Source organism: Mustelus asterias, chromosome 18 (genome assembly GCF_964213995.1).
Source record: "Mustelus asterias chromosome 18, sMusAst1.hap1.1, whole genome shotgun sequence".
Taxonomy (NCBI): domain Eukaryota; kingdom Metazoa; phylum Chordata; class Chondrichthyes; order Carcharhiniformes; family Triakidae; genus Mustelus; species Mustelus asterias.
In genome coordinates, this window is record NC_135818.1 from 89,246,079 (window position 1) to 89,265,860 (window position 19,782).

The following is a 19,782-nucleotide window of genomic DNA, read 5'->3' on the forward strand; positions in this document are numbered from 1 at the left end:
CATCTCAGAGTACAGAATTACACCGCTGTACAAAAAACAGAAAAACCCCTCATAGAATTGATTTATAATTGTCCAACTCATGTACATAATGTTTAGTTAGAATTTATTACTGAGTAACTTGGTTTTGAAGATTGTATAAAGGAGTTAAAGGGGAGGGATATGGTGATTGTCCCTTTAAGGGAAACACAGCAGAGTAAGGGTCACCTGGCTTGTGGGACCAATTGGGACTCGAGGTGGCTAATTGTCCTAGGTGGTGGAGCCCTCTTAGCAGGAGACATGTAGGGAGCGAGGTGCAGACAAAAGGCTTCTGTTTTCTTATTAATAAATCATTTTTATATTCACAAATGAAATCTGTGGAAATGCATCATTATAGATAGAGAATTCGAAGGATTCACCACCATTGGGTAAAGATATTCCTTCTCACTTCAGTCCTAAATAGCCTGCATCCTATTCTGAGACTGTGGCTGGAATTTTACTGTCTCGCCCACCAAGGGAATCAGAGCGGGCAAGGGGCAGACCATGGAAAGGTCTGTTGACCACGGGCAGGATTTTACGGTTTCAGGGCGAGCAAGGCTATAAAATCCTGCCCTGTGCCTTTGATTATGGACCTCACCCCACAGCTAAGGGACCTTTCCAAGGCCAGCACATCCTTCCTTAGATATGGGGCCCAAAACTCACAATACTCCAAATGGGGTCTGACCAGAGCCTTATACAGCCTCAGAAGTGCATCTCTGCTCATGTATTCTAGCCCTTTCAACATGAATGCTAACATTGCATTTGCCTTCCTAACTGTTGACTGAACCTCAACATTAACCTTAAGAGAATCTTAAACAATGACTCCCAGGTCCCTTTGTGTTTCTGATTTCCTAAGCATTTTCCCATTTAGAAAATAGTCAATGCCTCCATTCCTCCTTCCAAAGTGCATAACCTCATACTTTTCGACATTGTGAAAAAGACCCCTTTATCCCCACTCTCTGCCTTCTGCCAGTCAGCCAATCCTCTATCCATGCCAGGTTCTTACCCTTAACATGTCAGACTAACAGGTCTGTAGTTCCCCATTTTCTCTTTCCCACCTTCCTTAAAAAGTGGATTTACATTTTATATTTTCCAACCTGCATTGACCACATTGACCACATTGGGCGGGGATCCTGGATTCAGGATTCAATCCTGGACCGGGGAGCGGCGCGGGCTTGGAGGGCCGAAGGGCCTGTTCCTGTGCTGTATTGTTCTTTGTTCTTCTTCTTCTTTGCAGGAACTCCAGAATCTAGAGAATTTGGAATAGGAGCAGAAGTAGGAGGTTTGGTCCTTTGAAACTGTTCTGTCACTATGAGGTGTGGATGATGCTGGAAAGGCCAGCATTTATAGAATCATAGAATTCCTACAGTGCAGAAAGAGGCCCGTTTATAGTCCATCGCTAATTGCCCTTGAACTGTGTGGCTTGCTCGCCATTTAAGAGGGCAGTTAAGAGTCAACCACATTATTGTGGATCTGGAGTCACATGTAGGCCAGACCAGGAAAGGTCTTCCTTCCCTCAAGGGCATGAATGCATAGATTGGTTTTTAAGGCAAGGGATGATTATTCCATAGAAGTATAGAAGATAGGAGCAGGAGGAGGCCATTTGGCCCTTCAAGCCTGCTCCATCACTCATTATGATCATGGCTGGACATCCAACTCAATAGCCTAATCCTGCTTTCTCCCCATAACCTTTGATCCCATTCGCCCCAAGTGCTATATCCAGCCGCCTCTTGAATACATTCAATGTTTTGGCATCAACTACTTCCTGTGGTAATTAATTCCACAGGCTGACCATTCTTTGGGTGAAGAAATGTCTCCTCATCTCCGTCCTAAATGGTCTACCCTGTATCCTCACTCTGTGACCCCTGGTTCTGGACACCCCCACCATTGGGAACATCCTTCCTACATCTACCCTGTCCAGAATTTTATAAGTCTCTATGAGATCCCCCCTCATTCATCTGAACTCCAGTGAAAACAATCCTAATCTAGTCAATCTCTCCTCATACATCAGTCCTGCCATCCCCGGAATCAGCCTGGCAAACCTTCGCTCCACTCCCTCAAGAGCAAGAACATCCTTCCTCAGAAAAGGAGACCAAAACTGCACACAATACTCTAGGTGTGGCCTCACCAAGGCCCTGTATGGACCTTTTTCATGGCCACTGGCTTTATATTCCAAACTTATTAATTGAATTTAAATTCCACCAGCTGCCGTGGTGGATTTGAACCCTGTCTCCAGAGCATTAGAACATAGAACATTACAGCGCAGTACAGGCCCTTCGGCCCTCGATGTTGCGCCGACCAGTGAAACCAATCTAAAGCCCATCTAACCTACACTATTCCAATATCATCCATATGTTTATCCAATGACCATTTAAATGCCCTTAATGTTGGCAGAGCCTGGGCCTCTGGATTACCAGTCCCGTAACATTACCACTATGCCACCGTCTCACTACAGTGACCTAAATGCTCTGCCTATCGGGAAGTGGAGGCGGTCAATGTGTTCAAACGGGTGAGCACTTGAAGGAAATAAAATTTTGAGGTTGCAGGAAAAGATTGGAGGTATGTGTCGAACTGGATTATAGAGAACTGACAAAGATATGATAGGCTTTATAAATTCCTTCTGAGCATTGTCTGATCTTCTCGGAGGTAATTAGAGATGGGCAACAAACACTGGCCTTGCCAGCGAAGCCCAAGCCTCACGCTTGAATAAAAAACCTGCTGTCCTTCAGGGGTCCAGGTCTATTTGTGACTCCAGACCCAACCTATTGAGATTGACAGTTTAATGTCCTGTGAAGTGATTCTGGGAAGCCAGTCTGTTGTATCAGAACTACTCTGCACTGCTATGGGATGGGTAATAAATACAGGTCTTGCCATCGATGCCTTCACCCTGAGAATGAATTGAAAATACCTGTCAGTTTATTTGCCATGAGAGGGTTAAAATGTTTCTTTCCAGAGTTGCACGTGGTGGCATTTGTGCACTCGCAGCCAGCAGTTAATAGAGCCCTTAAGTGGCAGTGTGAGGGTGTGCTGTTAATGGTGAGGAAAGAGTGTTTGTTTTAAGGAATATGGATCAGGATAAGAGGGTTATTGTTCCACTTCTTCCCAAGCTGGGATCCAGCTCAGTGTGGTCTGGGCCTCTCTGGCGCCAAACTCAAGTTGAATAAGGGAGCTTTCCAAAAAAAAAGGCTTTCAGCTGGCTGAGTTGGCAGTGTGTAGGAGGCTGCTTGCTGCAGAAGGCGGCTTTCGGGAGCCTAGTTAAAGACACTGTAAAAGGACACGCTGAAAAGCAGTGCAGGGGAGAACAAAGCACTGCTCTCTGCTCCCTCAGGAACTGGGGCAGGCAGCCACTGTGCTCTGACACTGATGGCACATAAACAGGCTGCCCCGTTATATTACTTGTGTCTCTGCTCCTTCGGGCCCAGGGACTGAGCACATTTTGTTTCATAGAATCTATGGCACGGAGACAGGCCCTTCGGCCCAAACTGGTCCAAGCCGACCAAAATGCCCATCTGTGCTCACCCCATTTGGCCCATATCCCGCTAAACCTTTCCTATCCATGTATCTGTCCAAAAGCCTTTTAAATGTTTTTAATGTCCCTGCCTCAAACACTTCTTCCGGCAGCTCATTCCACACACGCACCACCCTCTGTGTAAAAAAGTTGCTCCTCAGATTCCCATTAATTCTTTCCCCTCTTTACTTAAAGCTCTGCCCTCTAGTTCTCGATTCCCCAACCCTGGGAAAAAGACTGAGTGCATTCACCCTATCCTTGCCTCTCATGATCTTGTACACCTCTGTAAGATCACCCCTTCAGTCTCCTACGCTCCAAAGAGAAAAGTCCTAGCCTATCCAATCTCTCCCTATAACTTAGTCCCTTGAGTCCTGGCAACACCCTTGTAAATCTCTTCTGCACTCTCTCCAGTTTAATAACATCTTTCCTACAGCAAGGCGACCAAAACTGAACACAATACTCCAGGTGCGGCCTCACCAACATCCTGTACAACTGCAACATAACTTCCCAACTTCTATACTCAATGCCCTGGCTGATGAAGGCCAGCATGCCAAAAGCTTTCTTCACTGCCCTACCTACCCGTGACTCCACCAGAATCCTCTCTAGTAACTTATCCACCACAGATGTTAGGCTTACCAGTCTATAATTCCCAGGTTTTTCTTTGCAGCCCTTCTTAAATTAGGGCACAACATTTGCTACCCTCCAGCCTTCTGGTACCTTACCCTTGGCTACCGATGATGCAAATGTCTCAACCAGGGCTCCCACAATTTCTTCTCTCGCCTCACGCAGTGTTCTTGGATATACCTGGTCAGGGCCAGGTGATTTATCCATCTTCATACATTTTAATATGTCCATCACCTCCCTTACTGTAATACGAACTGTCTCCAATATATCGCCACTAACTTTCCCAGGTTCCCAAGTGTTCATGTCTTTCTCCACGGTAAACACAGAGGAGAAATATTCATTGAGAACCTCGCCTATCTCCTGCGGTTCCACACATATGTGTCCTCTTTGGTCCTTGAGGAGTCCTATTCTCTCTCGAGTTATTCTTTTTCCTTTAATATACTCAAAGAATCCCTTCGGATTCACCTTAATCCTCCCAGCCAAAGCTACCTCATGGCCCCTTTTTGCCCTCCTAATTTCCTTCTTGAGTATGCTCCTGTATCCCCTGTACACCTCCTGGGAGTCTCTTGATTCCAGCTGCTTGTACCTGAGCCATGCCTCCTTCTTTTTCCTGGCCAAAACCTCAATATGTTTTGTCATCCAGGGTTCCCTACTCCTGCCAGCCTTGCCCTTCACCCGAACAGGAACATATAGACCCTGAACGCTAGCTATTTCACTTTTTAAGGCCCCCCACTTACTGGAGGTCCCTTTACCCTCAAACAAGCTACTCCAATCAACCCTTGGACACTCCTAGAAATCATAGAAATCATAGAAACCCTACAATACAGAAAGAGGCCATTCGACCCATCGAGTCTGCACCGACCACAATCCCACCCAGGCCCTACCCCCATATATTAATATATATATATTTATATATATATTATATTATATCCGGTTAATTTAGAATTTGCACCCTTGGACCAGTTTTGTCCCTTTCCATAACTATTTTAAAATTAATAGAACTATGGTCACTGATCTCAAAGTGGTCCCCCACCGTCACCTCAGTCACTTGCCTTGCCCTATTTCCCAAGAATAGGTCAAGTTTTGCCCTTTCCTGAGAAGGACTCTCCACATACTGCCTGAGGAAACTTTCCTGAACACACTTAACAAATTCCACCCCATCTAAGCCCTTAACACTATGGCAGTCCCAGTCTATGTTAGGAAAATTAGTTTTGTTATCAACAAAAGTCAGATTGTAATAATTTGAGTTAAATTGGCTGTGCTTTTGAAATAAATTCAAATCTCCATGACCTCTCCTCCTTACTTCACCTCCCAAAAACATTTCTTTCTTGCAAGTAACCTACTAAAGGAGCATTGCTGCACATGGACCCTTTTATATGCTGATTCATATGACAGTCTGATCTGGAGAATAACAACATAGCCGGGGACATGGTGCTTGTACCAGAGCCAGGTTATGATGGACATTTTACACTGCAGAGTGTCGCAGACTGGGCGAGACTTGCACATTGAAAGTTGATGGTATTTTGGTAGTGTTGTGGGTTTTGGAGCCGTGACTTGTAACTGTGAGCTCTGTCCTGAGGTATGAACGCCAAGCATCTCCTCACAAAATGAGAATGGAGTTGGGATGGAGAGTCAATTCAGGGTGGCTTCTGCATATTCTCTGCTAACTGGTAAGAGTGGCACCACACACCCAGGAGCCACCTGCACATTACACGCTGCTAACTGTGAATGATCCATTGTGCAAGGAGATGAGGGGAGAATATAATAGACATCATCAGTACATTCTACAGCACAAAAGTAAACCATTCGGCCCACCATAGTTTGAAAGAGCGATCCAATTAGTCACTCTCCTCTTTGCTCAGAGTCCAGCAAATTTCTCCTTTCAAATATTTATCTAATTCCCTTTTGAATGTTGCTATTGAATTTGTTTCAGGCAATGCTCTTCCAGGCATTGCATTCCAGATCATACAAGTTTGCTGAGTTTAAAATAAAATTCTTCTTATCCCCCCCGGGTTCTTTTAGAAGGTACTTTAACTGTGTGACCTCTGGTTATCTATTCTTGTAATTTATAAAGGCCATTCAAATGTTTCTGAAAGCAAAACGTAACTCCGGTCAGCAGTGATGTGGGTTAATAAATATACATGATCACACACCCTGATTAGCCAACTTAAGCTTTGTGTCCATGATGTCATTGCACAAGAATTTAGGACCTTATTAATAAACCTATTAGGAAGCAAGGAAGAAGCAGATGTTTAAGATGATTGGAAATCCAATTCTGTCAGGGCACCATGTGAAATGAATTTGGTCCAGTTTCTGTGGGTTTACTCACAACACTTAACTCTCCTTGTCATAGCCTCACAGCACTCAGGAGGAGACTACTCAACCTATAGCCCCTAAAACTTGACATAGTTTCCCCTGTTGTACTCTGTCAAAAGCCCTCATAATTTTCAACACCTGTCAAATCTCCCCTTTGCTCGAAGGAGAAGTAATTCTTCCAGTAATTGGAGTAACATTGTTATTCTCAGAGTTAGATGGCTGCTAGGCTGGTGAAGTAAAATAGCACTCCTGAAATTAGAAGAGTAGAGGGTATTGTTCTCTGTCTGAGTAAGAGTGTTTGAAAGAGGTTACTGAGTGACAGTGTGAGGGAGCTGGATTAACATCTGTACAGAAACAGTCAGTAACACGGGGTGCAGGGGGAGAGGGGTTACTGAGTGACAGTGTGAGGGAGCAGGATTAACATCAGTAGAGATACAGTCAGTAACACAGGGTGCTGGGGGGAGAGGGGGTTACTGAGTGACAGTGTGAGGGAGCTGGATTAACATCTGTACAGATACAGTCAGTAACACAGGGTGCTGGGGGGAGAGGGGTTACTGAGTGACAGTGTGAAGGAGCTGGATTAACATCAGTAGAGATACAGTCAGTAACACAGGACGCTGGGGAAGAGAGGGGTTACTGAGTGACAGTGTGAGGGAGCTGGATTAACATCTGTACAGATACAGTCAGTAACACAGGCGGCTGGGGAAGAGAGGGGTTTCTGAGTGACAGTGTGAGGGAGCTGGATTGACATCAGTAGAGATACAGTCAGTAACACAGGGTGCTGGGGGAGAGGGGTTTCTGAGTGACAGTGTGAGGGAGCTGGATTAACATCAGTAGAGATACAGTCAGTAACACAGGCGGCTGGGGAAGAGAGGGGTTTCTGAGTGACAGTGTGAGGGAGCTGGATTGACATCAGTAGAGATACAGTCAGTAACACAGGGTGCTGGGGGAGAGGGGGTTACTGAGTGACAGTGTGAGGGAGCTGGATTAACATCAGTACAGATACAGTCAGTAACACAGGGTGCTGGGGGGAGAGGGGTTACTGAGTGACAGTGTGAAGGAGCTGGATTAACATCAGTAGAGATACAGTCAGTAACACAGGACGCTGGGGAAGAGAGGGGTTTCTGAGTGACAGTGTGAGGGAGCTGGATTAACATCGGTACAGATATAGTTAATAACACAGGGTGCTGGGGAAGAGAGGGGTTACTGAGTGACAGTGTGAGGGAGCTGGATTAACATCAGTAGAGATACAGTCAGTAACACAGGGTGCTGGGGGGAGAGGGGTTACTGAGTGACAGTGTGAGGGAGCTGGATTAACATCAGTCGAGATATAGTCAGTAACACAGGTGCTGGGGGGTGGGGAGAGAGTTTACTGAGTGACAGTGTGAGGCAGCTGGATTAACAGCAGTAGAGATACAGTCAGTAACACAGGGTGCTGGGGGAGAGGGGTTACTGAGTGACAGTGTGAGGGAGCTGGATTAACATCAGTACAGATACAGTCAGTAACACAGGGTGCTGGGGGAGAGGGGGTTACTGAGTGACAGTGTGAGGGAGCTGGATTAACATCAGTAGAGATACAGTCAGTAACACAGGGTGCTGGGGGAGAGGGGGTTACTGAGTGACAGTGTGAGGGAGCTGGATTAACATCGGTAGAGAAACAGTCAGTAACACAGTGTGCTTGGGGAGAGGGGGTTTCAGAGTGACAGTGTGAGGGAGCTGGATTAACATCGGTACAGATACAGTCAGTAACACAGGGTGCTGGGGGGAGGGGTTACTGAGTGACAGTGTGAGGGAGTTGGATTAACATCTGTACAGATACAGTCAGTAACACGGTGCTGGGGGGAGAGGGTGTTACTGAGTGACAGTGTGAGGGAGCTGGATTAAAATCAGTAGAGACACAGTCAGTAACACAGGGTGCTGGGGGAGAGAGGTTACTGCGTGACAGTGTGAGGGAGCTGGATTAACATCTGTACAGATACAGTCAGTAACACAGGGTGCTGGGGGGAGAGGGTGTTACTGAGTGACAGTGTGAGGGAGCTGGATTAACATCAGTCGAGATATGGTTAGTAACACAGGGTGCTGGGGGGCGGGAGGAGAGAGGTTACTGAGACACTATCAGCAGGGTGTTCGTGCCATTTTGCCAGTGTTGGACTCAGTAATGTTACCCGAGCAATTCTTCTGAGAATATCAATCATCAGCATTGAACAAAAATATTCTGCAAGAAAGCAAGTACAAATATACAAATGGATGTAGGAAGCTAATCGTGGCTATTTTTAAGTGGCTTACCTTTGATGAGGTCAGATGGAAAGGCTCTTTCATTAATGGGTTTATGTGCTTAAACCAGACATGCAACCAATGAACAGCCTGCACTGGCACCCTGAGAAGAGGAAAAACTAAGGCACTGACTGACTTCATGCTCAACATCACTTTGTCTGCACAGTTAACACTTGAGGACCTGATTATGTCCAATTAATTTTACTTAGCACACCGATGCCCCTGGGCTAACTAACCTTAGCTCAAAATGCACAATGCTGATGAAACCACAACCAAGGATGTCATTGTCTCTTCACAAAGACTCTTTTTAAAAACGGAATGGAACTTGTTGGTAGAGGTGAATGTTCAGTTTGATTCTGAGGTACATAAACCAGGGAAGTCTTGACGCATTTCCCATTCTGTATTGAACAGACTGGCAAATGAAAATGTTGTGCCTGCCCAAAGCAGTTATCAGACCTGAGTACAGATAGACCCGTGAACCATGTGATATCCTGGGAAAGGTGAAACACCAGATAAAAACCCAGGCCAATTCAAGGAAATAATTTGGAAACTTCCTCTCCAAAGGAGATCTAACATTCCAATGCTCCTGGTTGGCCTCCCATGTTTTAATCTCCATAACCTTGAACCCATCCAAATTGTTACTGCCTGTTCTAACTCGCACACGTTCCATTCACCGATCACCATGTACTCGCTGATCTACAGTTAAGCAATGCCTCTCTTTTAAAATTCTTGTTGTTTGCAAATTCCTTCATAGTCTCACCCCCTTTCTAACTCTGTACTCTTTTCCAGCCCAGTTGAGATATCTCAACTCAGCCATTTCAGGCCCCTTGGTGCATCTTTAACTGCTGCATCAGTGATGACCATGCTGTTAGTTGCCTGGACCATAAGTTCTGGAATTCTCTCCCTTGAACCCCTCCAGCTCTGTCCCTCATTTCCCCCATTTAAAACATTGCAGATCGTGCCTTACGAGCCTGGTGGAGTTCTTCGAAAATGTGACTAAACACATTGACGAAGGGAAAACGGTAGATGTGGTTTATATGGATTTTAGCAAGGCGTTCGATAAGGTCCCCCATGCAAGGCTTCTAGAAAAAGTGAGAGGGCATGGGATCCAAGGGGCTGCTGCCCTGTGGATCCAGAACTGGCTTGCCCAAAGGAGGCAGAGAGTCTGTATAGATGGGTCTTTTTCTAATTTGAGGTCGGTCACCAGTGGTGTGCCCCAGGGATCTGTTCTGGGACCCTTGCTGCTTGTCATTTTCATAAATGACCTGGATGAGGAAGCGGAGGGATGGGTTGGTAAGTTTGCCGACGACACAAAGGTTGGTGGGGTTGTGGATAGTCTGGAGGGATGTCAGAAGTTACAGAGGGACATAGATAGGATGCAAGACTGGGCGGAGAAGTGGCAGATAGACTTCAACCCAGATAAATGCGTCGCGGTCCATTTTGGCAGGTCAAATGGGATGAAGGAGTACAATATTAAGGGAAAGACTCTTAGTACTGTAAAGGATCAGAAGGACCTTGGGGTCCGGGTCCATAGGACTCTAAAATCGGCCCCGCAGGTGGAGGAGGTGGTTAAGAAGGCATATGGTGTGCTGGCCTTTATCAATCGAGGGATTGAGTTTAGGAGTCCGGGGATAATGATGCAGCTATATAAGACCCTTGTCAGACCCCACTTGGAGTACTGTGCTCAGTTCTGCTCGCCTCATTACAGGAAGGCTGTGGAAAAGATTGAAAGGGTGCAGAGGAGATTTACAAGGATGTTGCCTGGATTGAGTGGCATGCCTTATGAGGATAGGCTGAGGGAGCTCGGTCTTTTCTCCTTGGAGAGAGGTAGGATGAGAGGAGACCTAATAGAGGCATATAAGATGTTGCGAGGCATAGATCGGGTGGATTCTCAGAGGCTTTTTCCCAGGGTGGAAATGGCTGCTACTAGAGGACACAGGTTTAAGGTGTTGGGGGGTAGGTACAGGGGAAATGTTAGGGGGAAGTTTTTCTCACAGAGGGTGATGGGCGAGTGGAATCGGCTGCCGTCAGTGGTGGTGGAGGCAAACTCAATAGGGTCTTTTAAGAGACTCCTGGATCAGTACATGGGACTCAATAGGATGGAGGGTTATAGGTAGGCCTAAAAGGTCGGAATATGTTCGGCACAACCTGTGGGGCCGAAGGGCCTGTTTTGTGCTGTAGTTTTCTCTGTTTCTATGTTTCTATGTTAAAACTTAATGTGATTAAGCTTTTGGTCATTTGTCCTAATATCTCCATGTGTGGCTCTGTGGCAAATGATGTTCGCTAACATTCCTATGAAGTGTTTTAAGCTGTTTGACTATTTTAAAGGCATTATATAATTACATGGTGTTGTGGTCCAGACCTGATTTATATTACAGAGTCCCTTCTAAATATCAGGATTACACTTCTAAAATAATTCATTAGCTGTAAAGCACTTTGGGCTAAGAAAGGCATAATAGAAAGGCCTCTTGTATGATATGATCTCTTCCCCAGTCAGAAATAAGTCCAACTCTCTCTTGAGAGTGTACAGCAAATTGGTGTTCACTACATGAGCTGGCAGCCTCACGTCTGAGTTGAATAATCTCAGTCTGGAGACAGTGGTTTAGTGGCTGCAATTTGCCAAGGATGGATATGCTACAGGGAACAACGAGCCAAGTTTCCTGCTTCGGCTACTCTACTTTCCATCTCACAGAAAAGTAAGTGTGCCCGCTCATTGTTTCAGCCCACAGTTGAGTTCAGCTGGCAGTCACCATGCCTGACTGGGCTGATGCTTTGGTTTATGGGTGAAGAACAGGCACTTGGGGAGAAACCAGATCCCTGCGAAGACCCAGCAAGAGTCATCAGTTACAAGAGAAGAGGGAAAATACTGAAAACATAACGGAAGTTAGCAGCATTGTTAATGATACTGAGCCATATTCTGACATACCTGAAAGCAGCATTGTGAGAATAACCCTGGGGACATGTTTTCTGATGCTTGGCTGAGGTTGACTAACCATGTAAAACCTCCATTGATGCTATGTATGGTATCTGTAATATGCTGCTGCGTTACGCTTCCTTCCCAGGTTAGATTTCTCATTTCCTGCCCTTCCCTTCTCCAAGTAACTCCAGAAGTCCTAACTGAGGGCAACCAACAGTAGATAATAAAGGCTTCCTTTGTGATTTACACATTCTGTTCTGGGGCTGCTACTGACCTTCATTCTGAGTCTTCCCTATTCTGCCTTGTCGCTGTATTATTGTGTTGACTATATGTTGAAGTTTTGATATTCTTTTACACTCTGCAGTTATCCCCTATTAGTCTTAATCTTTCAAACTTCTCCTTTTAGCACCCAAATTGTCTACCCTCTCTTGAAAGTGTTCACTAAATCAGCAAATTACTGCAGATGCTGGAATCTGGAACCAACATTATCACGATCCGGGGGTCGGGGGGCTGGCCAGCGATCGAGCCGGTCAGCGATCGGGAGGCCGGCAGACAGGGGCCATTGCGCATGTGTCGATCTCAGCACTATACTGCCAGCCTCTTGGGCAGGAATAGGTCCCACCCACTGATTTTTCACGCAATTTACGCTAGTGCACTCAGCAGTGCACAAAGTGTGGAAGGTTCTTTTTTAAACTCCCGCTGAAAAAACCAGCGTGATTTACTCCAGTTTTTGTGCGAATTCGACACTTAGAATTTTTTTGGGAGAATCCTGACCATAGAGTTTTGTTATGGATTGGGGCGGCATGGTGGCACGGTGGTTAACACTGCTGCGCCAGGAACCCAGGTTCAAACCTGGCCTTGGCTGGTTATCTATGTGGAGTTTGCCCATTCTCCCCGTGTCTGTGTGGGTTTCCTCCGGATGCTCCGGTTTCCTTCCACACTCCAAAGATGTGCAGGTTAGGCGGACTGGTCATGCTAAATTGTCCCGTAGTGTCAGGGGGAAAAACAGGGTAATATGTGGGGTTACGGGGATAGGGCCTGTGTGGGATTGTTGTCAATGCAGACTCAATAGGCCGAATGGCTCCTTCTGCACTGTAGGGATTCTATGATTCTATGATTAAAGGCAGGTAAATGGAGTTGAGGTACAATACAGCCATTATCTAATTGAATGTTGGAAGAAGCTTGAATGGGTTGAATGGCCTGTTCCTGTCCCTATGTTCACAGGACAAATTGCCCCCATTGAGCTAGATTTCAAAGGGAGGCATGGTTAATTTGTAGAGGTTGTTCCATTTAAAGAGAAAAGGCTAACCTGGGCAATTTGTTTGCATTTTAAAGTTTAAACTGGGTTAAAAGTCTAACATTTCCAAGCTGATTATGTCAGATCCTGTTCACTGTTAGCAGTGGAAGTTTCAATTCATCGAAGTTCTTCCAGACAAAAGTGCTGGATTATGTTGTTGCTGCAACTGTGCAGAGTGAGTGTGGGTTTCAGCAGGAGACAGCACAAGGCCAGAGAATATATGTGAGCTCTGATCTATTTGAGATTCAGGATCATCATCAGGTGCAAGCTTTTACAGAGGTGTGCTTTGTGTTTTAACAGAGCTGTATGGGTTTGATGTCCTAATTGACTCCAATCTCAAGCCCTGGCTGCTGGAAGTCAATCTTTCACCGTCACTGGCATGGTAAGTAAGCAAATTAACATTGCTTTCATTTCATTAAAGTTTGCATTTGAGAAGACTGGGTGATTCAGACACTGGCCTTTCTCTTCTGGGACCTGGGTTCAAATCCAGCCAAGAATGATAGGATGTAAACCTCGTGTTAATTGGTTTACACAGTCTCACTTGAAATGGGATTGGCTTGTCTCTCTCCATGGGCCAACAGTGAAAAACTACGATACTCTTAATACAGCCCCAAATTATCAGTCTTGGTTAGAGAGACAACACTGTGGCTGGTATAGTAAATGGAGAAGTATAATCCTGATGCAAAGGGAGCTACACTTTCTGTGGCTGAAGCTGAGGCACGGTGCTTGGGGGACTACCTCTGACCCTTTAGACCTAAATCCTGATGCTGGAAAGTGTCCTATTCTTCAGTATCACCATCGATCACCCCACTAAGCACAAAATTGGCACGATAATGTCATAGACAGGTTACGCTGATGGCGTGGCACTGGTTGACACTCATGGTGGGCGATTCTCCCCAAATAAATTCTAAGTGTCAAATTCGTGTAAAAACTGGGTAAATCGCGTTGTTTTTTCAGCGGAAGTTTCAAAATGAATCTCCCACACTGTGCACTGCAGAGTGCACTAGTGCGATTCACGCCAGCTATTCTCGCTGGAGAGGCTGGCAGCATAGCGCTGAGCGAGCCACTGCGCATGTGCCGATCTGTCAATCGGCGCATGCGCAGTGGCCCCTGTCTGCCAGTCTCCCGATTGCTGGGCAGCTCAATCATCGGCGAGCCCTGCGACCCCTGCATCGCCGGCTGTGTGACACTGCCCCCCCCCCAACTGCCCAACGGCCTGATCGCTGCCCCCAGCCTCAACCCCCTACCCTGCCCGCTTGGCACTGCCCTATGCCCCGCTAGAGTCTATAAAAGCAGCGCAGCAGGCTGGGAGAATCGCCCACATGGTGTTAGACAGGTAACAGAAGTACATAAGAGGAGAGGAGATATACAGCACAGAAACAGGCCATTTGGCCCAACCATCCCAAACTTGCCTTTTAGCTCCACTAGGGCCTCCTTCACCTTTCCTCAAGTAAATCTATCATCATGTCCCTCTCGGTTCTCATGAAAAGTCACCCGACGTGAAATGTTAATTCTCTGTTCTCTCCACAGATGCTGCCTGACCTGCTGAGTAATTCTAGTATTTTCAACCTCCACAGTATTTTGCTCTTGTATCATAACCCTCTATTCCCTTCCCCGATATACACTTCCCCTTAAATGCACCTATACAATTTACTTCAAAGACTCCCTGTGGTAGCGAGTTCCACATTCTCGCATTACAGCATGGAAACAGGCCCTTTGGCCCAACTTGTCCATGCCGCCTTTTTTTAAAAACCCCTAAGCTAATCCCAATTGCCCGCATTTGGCCCATATCCCTCTATACCCATTTTACCCATTTAACTGACTAAATGCTTTTTAAAAGACAAAATTGTACCCACCTCTACTACTACCTCTGGCAGCTTGTTCCAGACATTCACCACCCTCTGTGTGAAAGAATTGCCCCTCTGGACACTTTTGTATCTCTCCCCTCTCACCTTAAACCTATGCCCTCTAGTTTTAGACTCCCCTACCTTTGGGAACAGATATTGACTATCTAGCTGATCTGTGCCCCTCATTATTTTATAGACCCCTATAAGATCACCAACCACAGCCTCCCACCGTCCAGGGAAAAAAGTCCCAGTCTATCCAGCCTCTCCTTATAACTCAAACCATCAAGTCCTGGTAGCATCCTAGTAAATCTTTTCAGCACTGTTTCCAGTTTAATAATATCCTTTCTATAATAGGGTGACCAAAACTGTACACAGTATTCCAAGTGTGGCCTTACCAATGTCTTGTACAATTTCAACAAGACGTCCCAACTCCTGTATTCAATGTTCTGACCGATGCAACCAAGCATGCTGAATGCCTTCTTCACCACCCTGTCCACCTGTGACTCCACTTTCAATGAGGTATGAACCTGTACCCCCAGATCTCTTTGTTCTATAACCCTCACCAACGCCCTACCATTAACTGAGTAAGTCCTGCCCTGGTTCAACCTACCAAAATGCATCACCTCGCATTTATCTAAATTAAACTCCATCTGTCATTTGTCAGCTCACTGGCCCAATTGATCATGATTCCACTGCAATCCTAGATAACCTTCTTCACTGTCTCTTGCTAATCTGTGGTACTGCTTTTAGTGATTGGTGCATTTATAGTCAGATCCCTTTGCTCCTCATTCCCACTTAGACCTGTATCTTCCAAGCATTAAATGACCTCCCTGTTCTTTCCATCCAAAATTTGCGACCTGTGTTGAACTTCATTTGCCAATTTGTTACCCATTCTGCATTATCCTCATAATTTGTTCCAGTTCTCCTCTGTATTGACCAATTTGGTATCATCCACAAATTGTGGGCGGAAATCTCCCCAAAAAACTCTTAAGTGTTGAATTTGCAGGAAAACTCGAGTAATTCATGCTGGTTTTTCAGACTAGAATCTCCCACAATCTGTGCAACGCAGAGATCACCAGTGTGAATATCATTAGATTTCAGGGGCAGGGCCTATTCCCGCTGGAGAGGCTGAAACCAGCGGGCCTCCTCCCCCCCCCGCCCCCGGCTGCCGCTGAAAGTCCGTACAGAACACATTATTGCCTTTCCTTTATTTCTTCTCTGTTGTTAATGCTGAAAGGAATTTGATAAACATTTGAAAAGGAAAAACAGGTAAGTGGATAACTGTTTTAAATATAGTTGGTACAGGCACATGGATTGAATGGCCTGCTGTGCTGTGTGATCCTTTGACGCACATCAGAGTGTCCATGAGTCTTTCTCCAGCTTCCCTCAGGATCCTAATAAGCGGTTAGGTCCCTATCATTCGCACGTTTCTCTTTGAACAATAACTTCCAACACCCTGGGCCATACACAACTGTGAGAGATCTAACTTCCAATCAACATCACCCTTCTCTGTGAAATCTGAGGCACAGTTTGATTTAGTATTTCTGTTGTTCTCTCACTCTACACTCCAGGCTTGTCTCCTTTAACTATTGGCAGCAGGATCCCCACCTAGCTTTTGCTGCTATAGTGTCATTAGCCTTTTTATTCTCCCTTCACAAGCCTTTTGTACATTTGTAGTCTTCTATATTTTCTTTATTGCCTTGGTTTTCATTTTTGTTTTCTGTGCTCTAAGCACTAAGTGCTGTTTTTAGTTTCAAATCTGAACTAATCTCACGATTGATTCATCGTGGAACCCCAGCCTTCGACGCATTCTCAGTTTTCATTCTTGGAATGTACTTAATTTGTTTCCTTTCCATTTCATTGCTGATCTATGACTCTATTTGGCAATATTCCCTTGCATTTAACTTGGGTAAGGCCCCTCCTTGCTATGATTTATGTTTGCCCACCCAGGCATCTTTGTCCTCAATTCTTTACTTTTAATCTTTTCTTACAATTAAGCTAATTATATTGTTCTACCTGGTGAAATGAAGGTAATCGGAGGAAGTCCATTAGAGATAGATAGAGCACACTGAAGATGATTTCCGAGGTAAAAGATTATAGTCGTGAAGAAAGGCTTGAAAAGTTAAGACTGCTTACTCTGGAACAGAGAAGGTTAATGGAAAATCCAGCAGGTTATCAAAATTTTGATAGATTTTATGAGGCTAAATAGTTTAGCATTATTTCCAGTTGGTGAATCAACCACTATGGAGTGGCACAGTCTGGAAGAATGGGGTCAAATTTTGAAAGAGTAATTTTTCACTTTGGATGATTAGAACATGCATTGCTTTAACAAAAGTAGCTAATCATCGGATCATAAAATGGTACGGCACTGAGCGAGGCTATTCAGCCCATTGTGTCAAAACTGGCTTTTGGTTTGTATTCTCTGGAGTTTAGAAGAATGAGAAGTGATCTCATTGAAAGCTACAAAAATGGGAAGGGGCTTGATAGGGTAGACACTGGGCAGCACGGTGGCACAGTGGTTAGCACTGCTGCCTCACAGCACCAGGGACCTGGGTTCAATTCCTGGCTTTGGCCTGTGCGGAGTTTGCACGTTCTCCCCATGTCTGCGTGGGTTTCCTCTGGGTGCTCCGGTTTCTTCCCACAGTCCGAAAGATGTGCTGGTTAGGGTGCATTGGCCGTGCTAAATTCTCCCTTAATGTACCCGAATAGGCGCTGGAGTGTGGCGACGAGGGGATTTTCACAATAGCTTCATTGCAGTGTTAATGTAAGCCTTACTTGTGACTAATAAATAAACGTTATTTTTGAGATCGTTTCCACTGTTTGGGGAATCTGAAACATGGGTCACAACTCCAGGATATGGACCGAATAATTTAGGACTGAGATGAGGAGAAATTATTTCACTCACAGGGTTGTGAATCTTAGGAGTTCTCTACCCTAGAGTGTTGTGGATGCTCCATCATTGAATATATTTAATGCTGAGATAAACAGATTTTTGGTATCTCAGGGAGTTGAGGAATATGAGGAGCGGGTGAGAAATAGAGTTAAAGCTCAAGATCAGCTGTGATCACATTGAATGGCAGAGCAGGCTTGACAAAGTAGATGGTTTATTCCACCTAATCTTTGTGTTCTTGATAAAGCTATCAAATTACTCCCGCTCCCCACTATTATTTCCCCCATAATCCAGTTTTTTTTCTTTCAAGTATTTCTCCAGTTCTCTTTTTGCAAGTTATTATAAATGTGCTTCCACCACCCTTTCAGGCAGCACGCTCCAGATTCTAGCAACTCACTGTGGAAAACATATGTTCCTCATGTCATCTCTGGTTCTTTAACTTTGTGACCTCTGGTTAGTGACTCTTCTGTCACGAGGGCAGGTTCTGTCAATTGATCCTCCCAAAGCCATTCATGATTTTGAATGCTTCGATCAAATCTCCTCTTAACCGTCTATATTCTAGGGGCACTGCCAACTTCTCCAGTTGCACAACATAATTAAAATTCCTCATCTTGATACCATTCTAGTAAGCCTCCTGTGTATTCTTGACATCTTTCCTAAAGTGTGGTATCCATTATTGAACACAATACTCCAGCTGAAGCCTAACTAATTGCTTCTAAAGTTTTATAATCTATTCCTGTATTATTAAAGCTAAGCAGCAAAATCTTGCTCCCGTTCACGCCATTGGGATCTTACGGTCCTACCAGTGACACACCCCCGCTCCTGGTTACTTGGAACTGAGGGGTGTGTTCAACAGAAAACCCTCTTGACAGCTGGGGGACCATGAGATCCTGCTACGTGCAAGCGTGCACCACCTCCCACCACCCTGGAACACACTGCGGAGGGAGAGAAAATCCCACCCAAAGTTTCTGCATACTTTTTCATCAGCCTTCTCAACTTGTGCCACTTCAAAGATTTGTGTACATAGATCTTCAGATTCCGGTTTCCGCACCTCCTTTAAAATTTCACTATTTAGTTTCTATTGCCTTTCTTCACTCTTTCTACTAAAATATATCACATTGCACTTCTCTGTATTAAATTACATCTGCAAGGAATCACTGTTGTATTCTATGTCTTCCTGAAGTCTGTTAATATCCTGTTCATTGTCTACCACATTTCTGAATTTCTTTACTTCTCCAAACTTGAATTTCTGCTTTATATAATATCAGAAAGAGAAAGGATCTTAATATTGACCCCTGCAAGACACCTCTGTATACTTCCCTCCAATAACAATGTATAAATATATATTTATCTAGTGCCTCCAACAAAATGAAAATTCCCAAAGTGCACTTTTGGGGTAAGGATATTAATAGATAAATTAGCAAAAGCAGGTAAATTGTGTTTAGGTGCAGATTAGCCATAATCGAATTAAATGGGGGAACTGAATTGATGGGTTCCTAATCCTGTGGAAAAGGCTGAAGTGGGATTCATTAGTTCCATTTGGAGAGCTGTTACTGACACACACATGATGAGCTAAAGGAGTTCCTTCTGTACTGTTACATCTCTGGTTTTACTGTTCTTTCTGACTGGGTTTCGCTGTCCTGATACCTACATGGCAAGGAATCTGTGCAAGTCTGGACCAGCTCCTGAATTTTCTTTCACTTCTTTCTCACTAGTGATGCACCCTTGGATCTGAAGATCAAAGCAAGCTTGCTGTCAGACATGTTCACGTTAGTGGGTGAGTGCCTGTTTCAGGAAAGCAATCAGTCACATTTTTCACCTTTGAAAATGCCTTTGACACTTGACAGTAAACTGCAGCAAAATATTAATTTCAAATTTATGTAACATAGCAAATCTTTGTTGCTTACTAACTGGCTATTTATCGCACTACTCTGTGGGAGCTTATTGATTGTAAAGTGATTTATGATTCTTTTCTGTTTTTCTAACAGCAACTTGCATGTAAATGTGTATTTATTATGTGTACATTTGAATTAGCATGGAACATTGTCCAAGATTCATATTTTTGTGACACGTTTCAATTCCTCAGTGTTTTAC

The 19,782-nt window shown here is 44.8% G+C and overlaps 1 protein-coding gene across 5 annotated transcripts in view; it reads left to right on the forward strand.

Moving 5' to 3' along the window:
* The window catches only part of ttll5 (tubulin tyrosine ligase-like family, member 5), a 340,921-nt gene that overhangs the window by 119,170 nt on the left and 201,969 nt on the right, over nt 1-19,782 (forward strand). For all 5 annotated transcript variants that reach the window (XR_013500071.1, XM_078234550.1, XM_078234552.1 and 2 more), the window contains exons 13-14: nt 13,252-13,333; nt 19,404-19,465. Coding sequence is in view for 4 of the 5 variants with exons in the window: in XM_078234550.1 (XP_078090676.1) it covers nt 13,252-13,333; nt 19,404-19,465 (144 nt within the window). In the remaining variant the exon portion in view is untranslated. The remainder of the gene's footprint in view (nt 1-13,251; nt 13,334-19,403; nt 19,466-19,782) is intronic.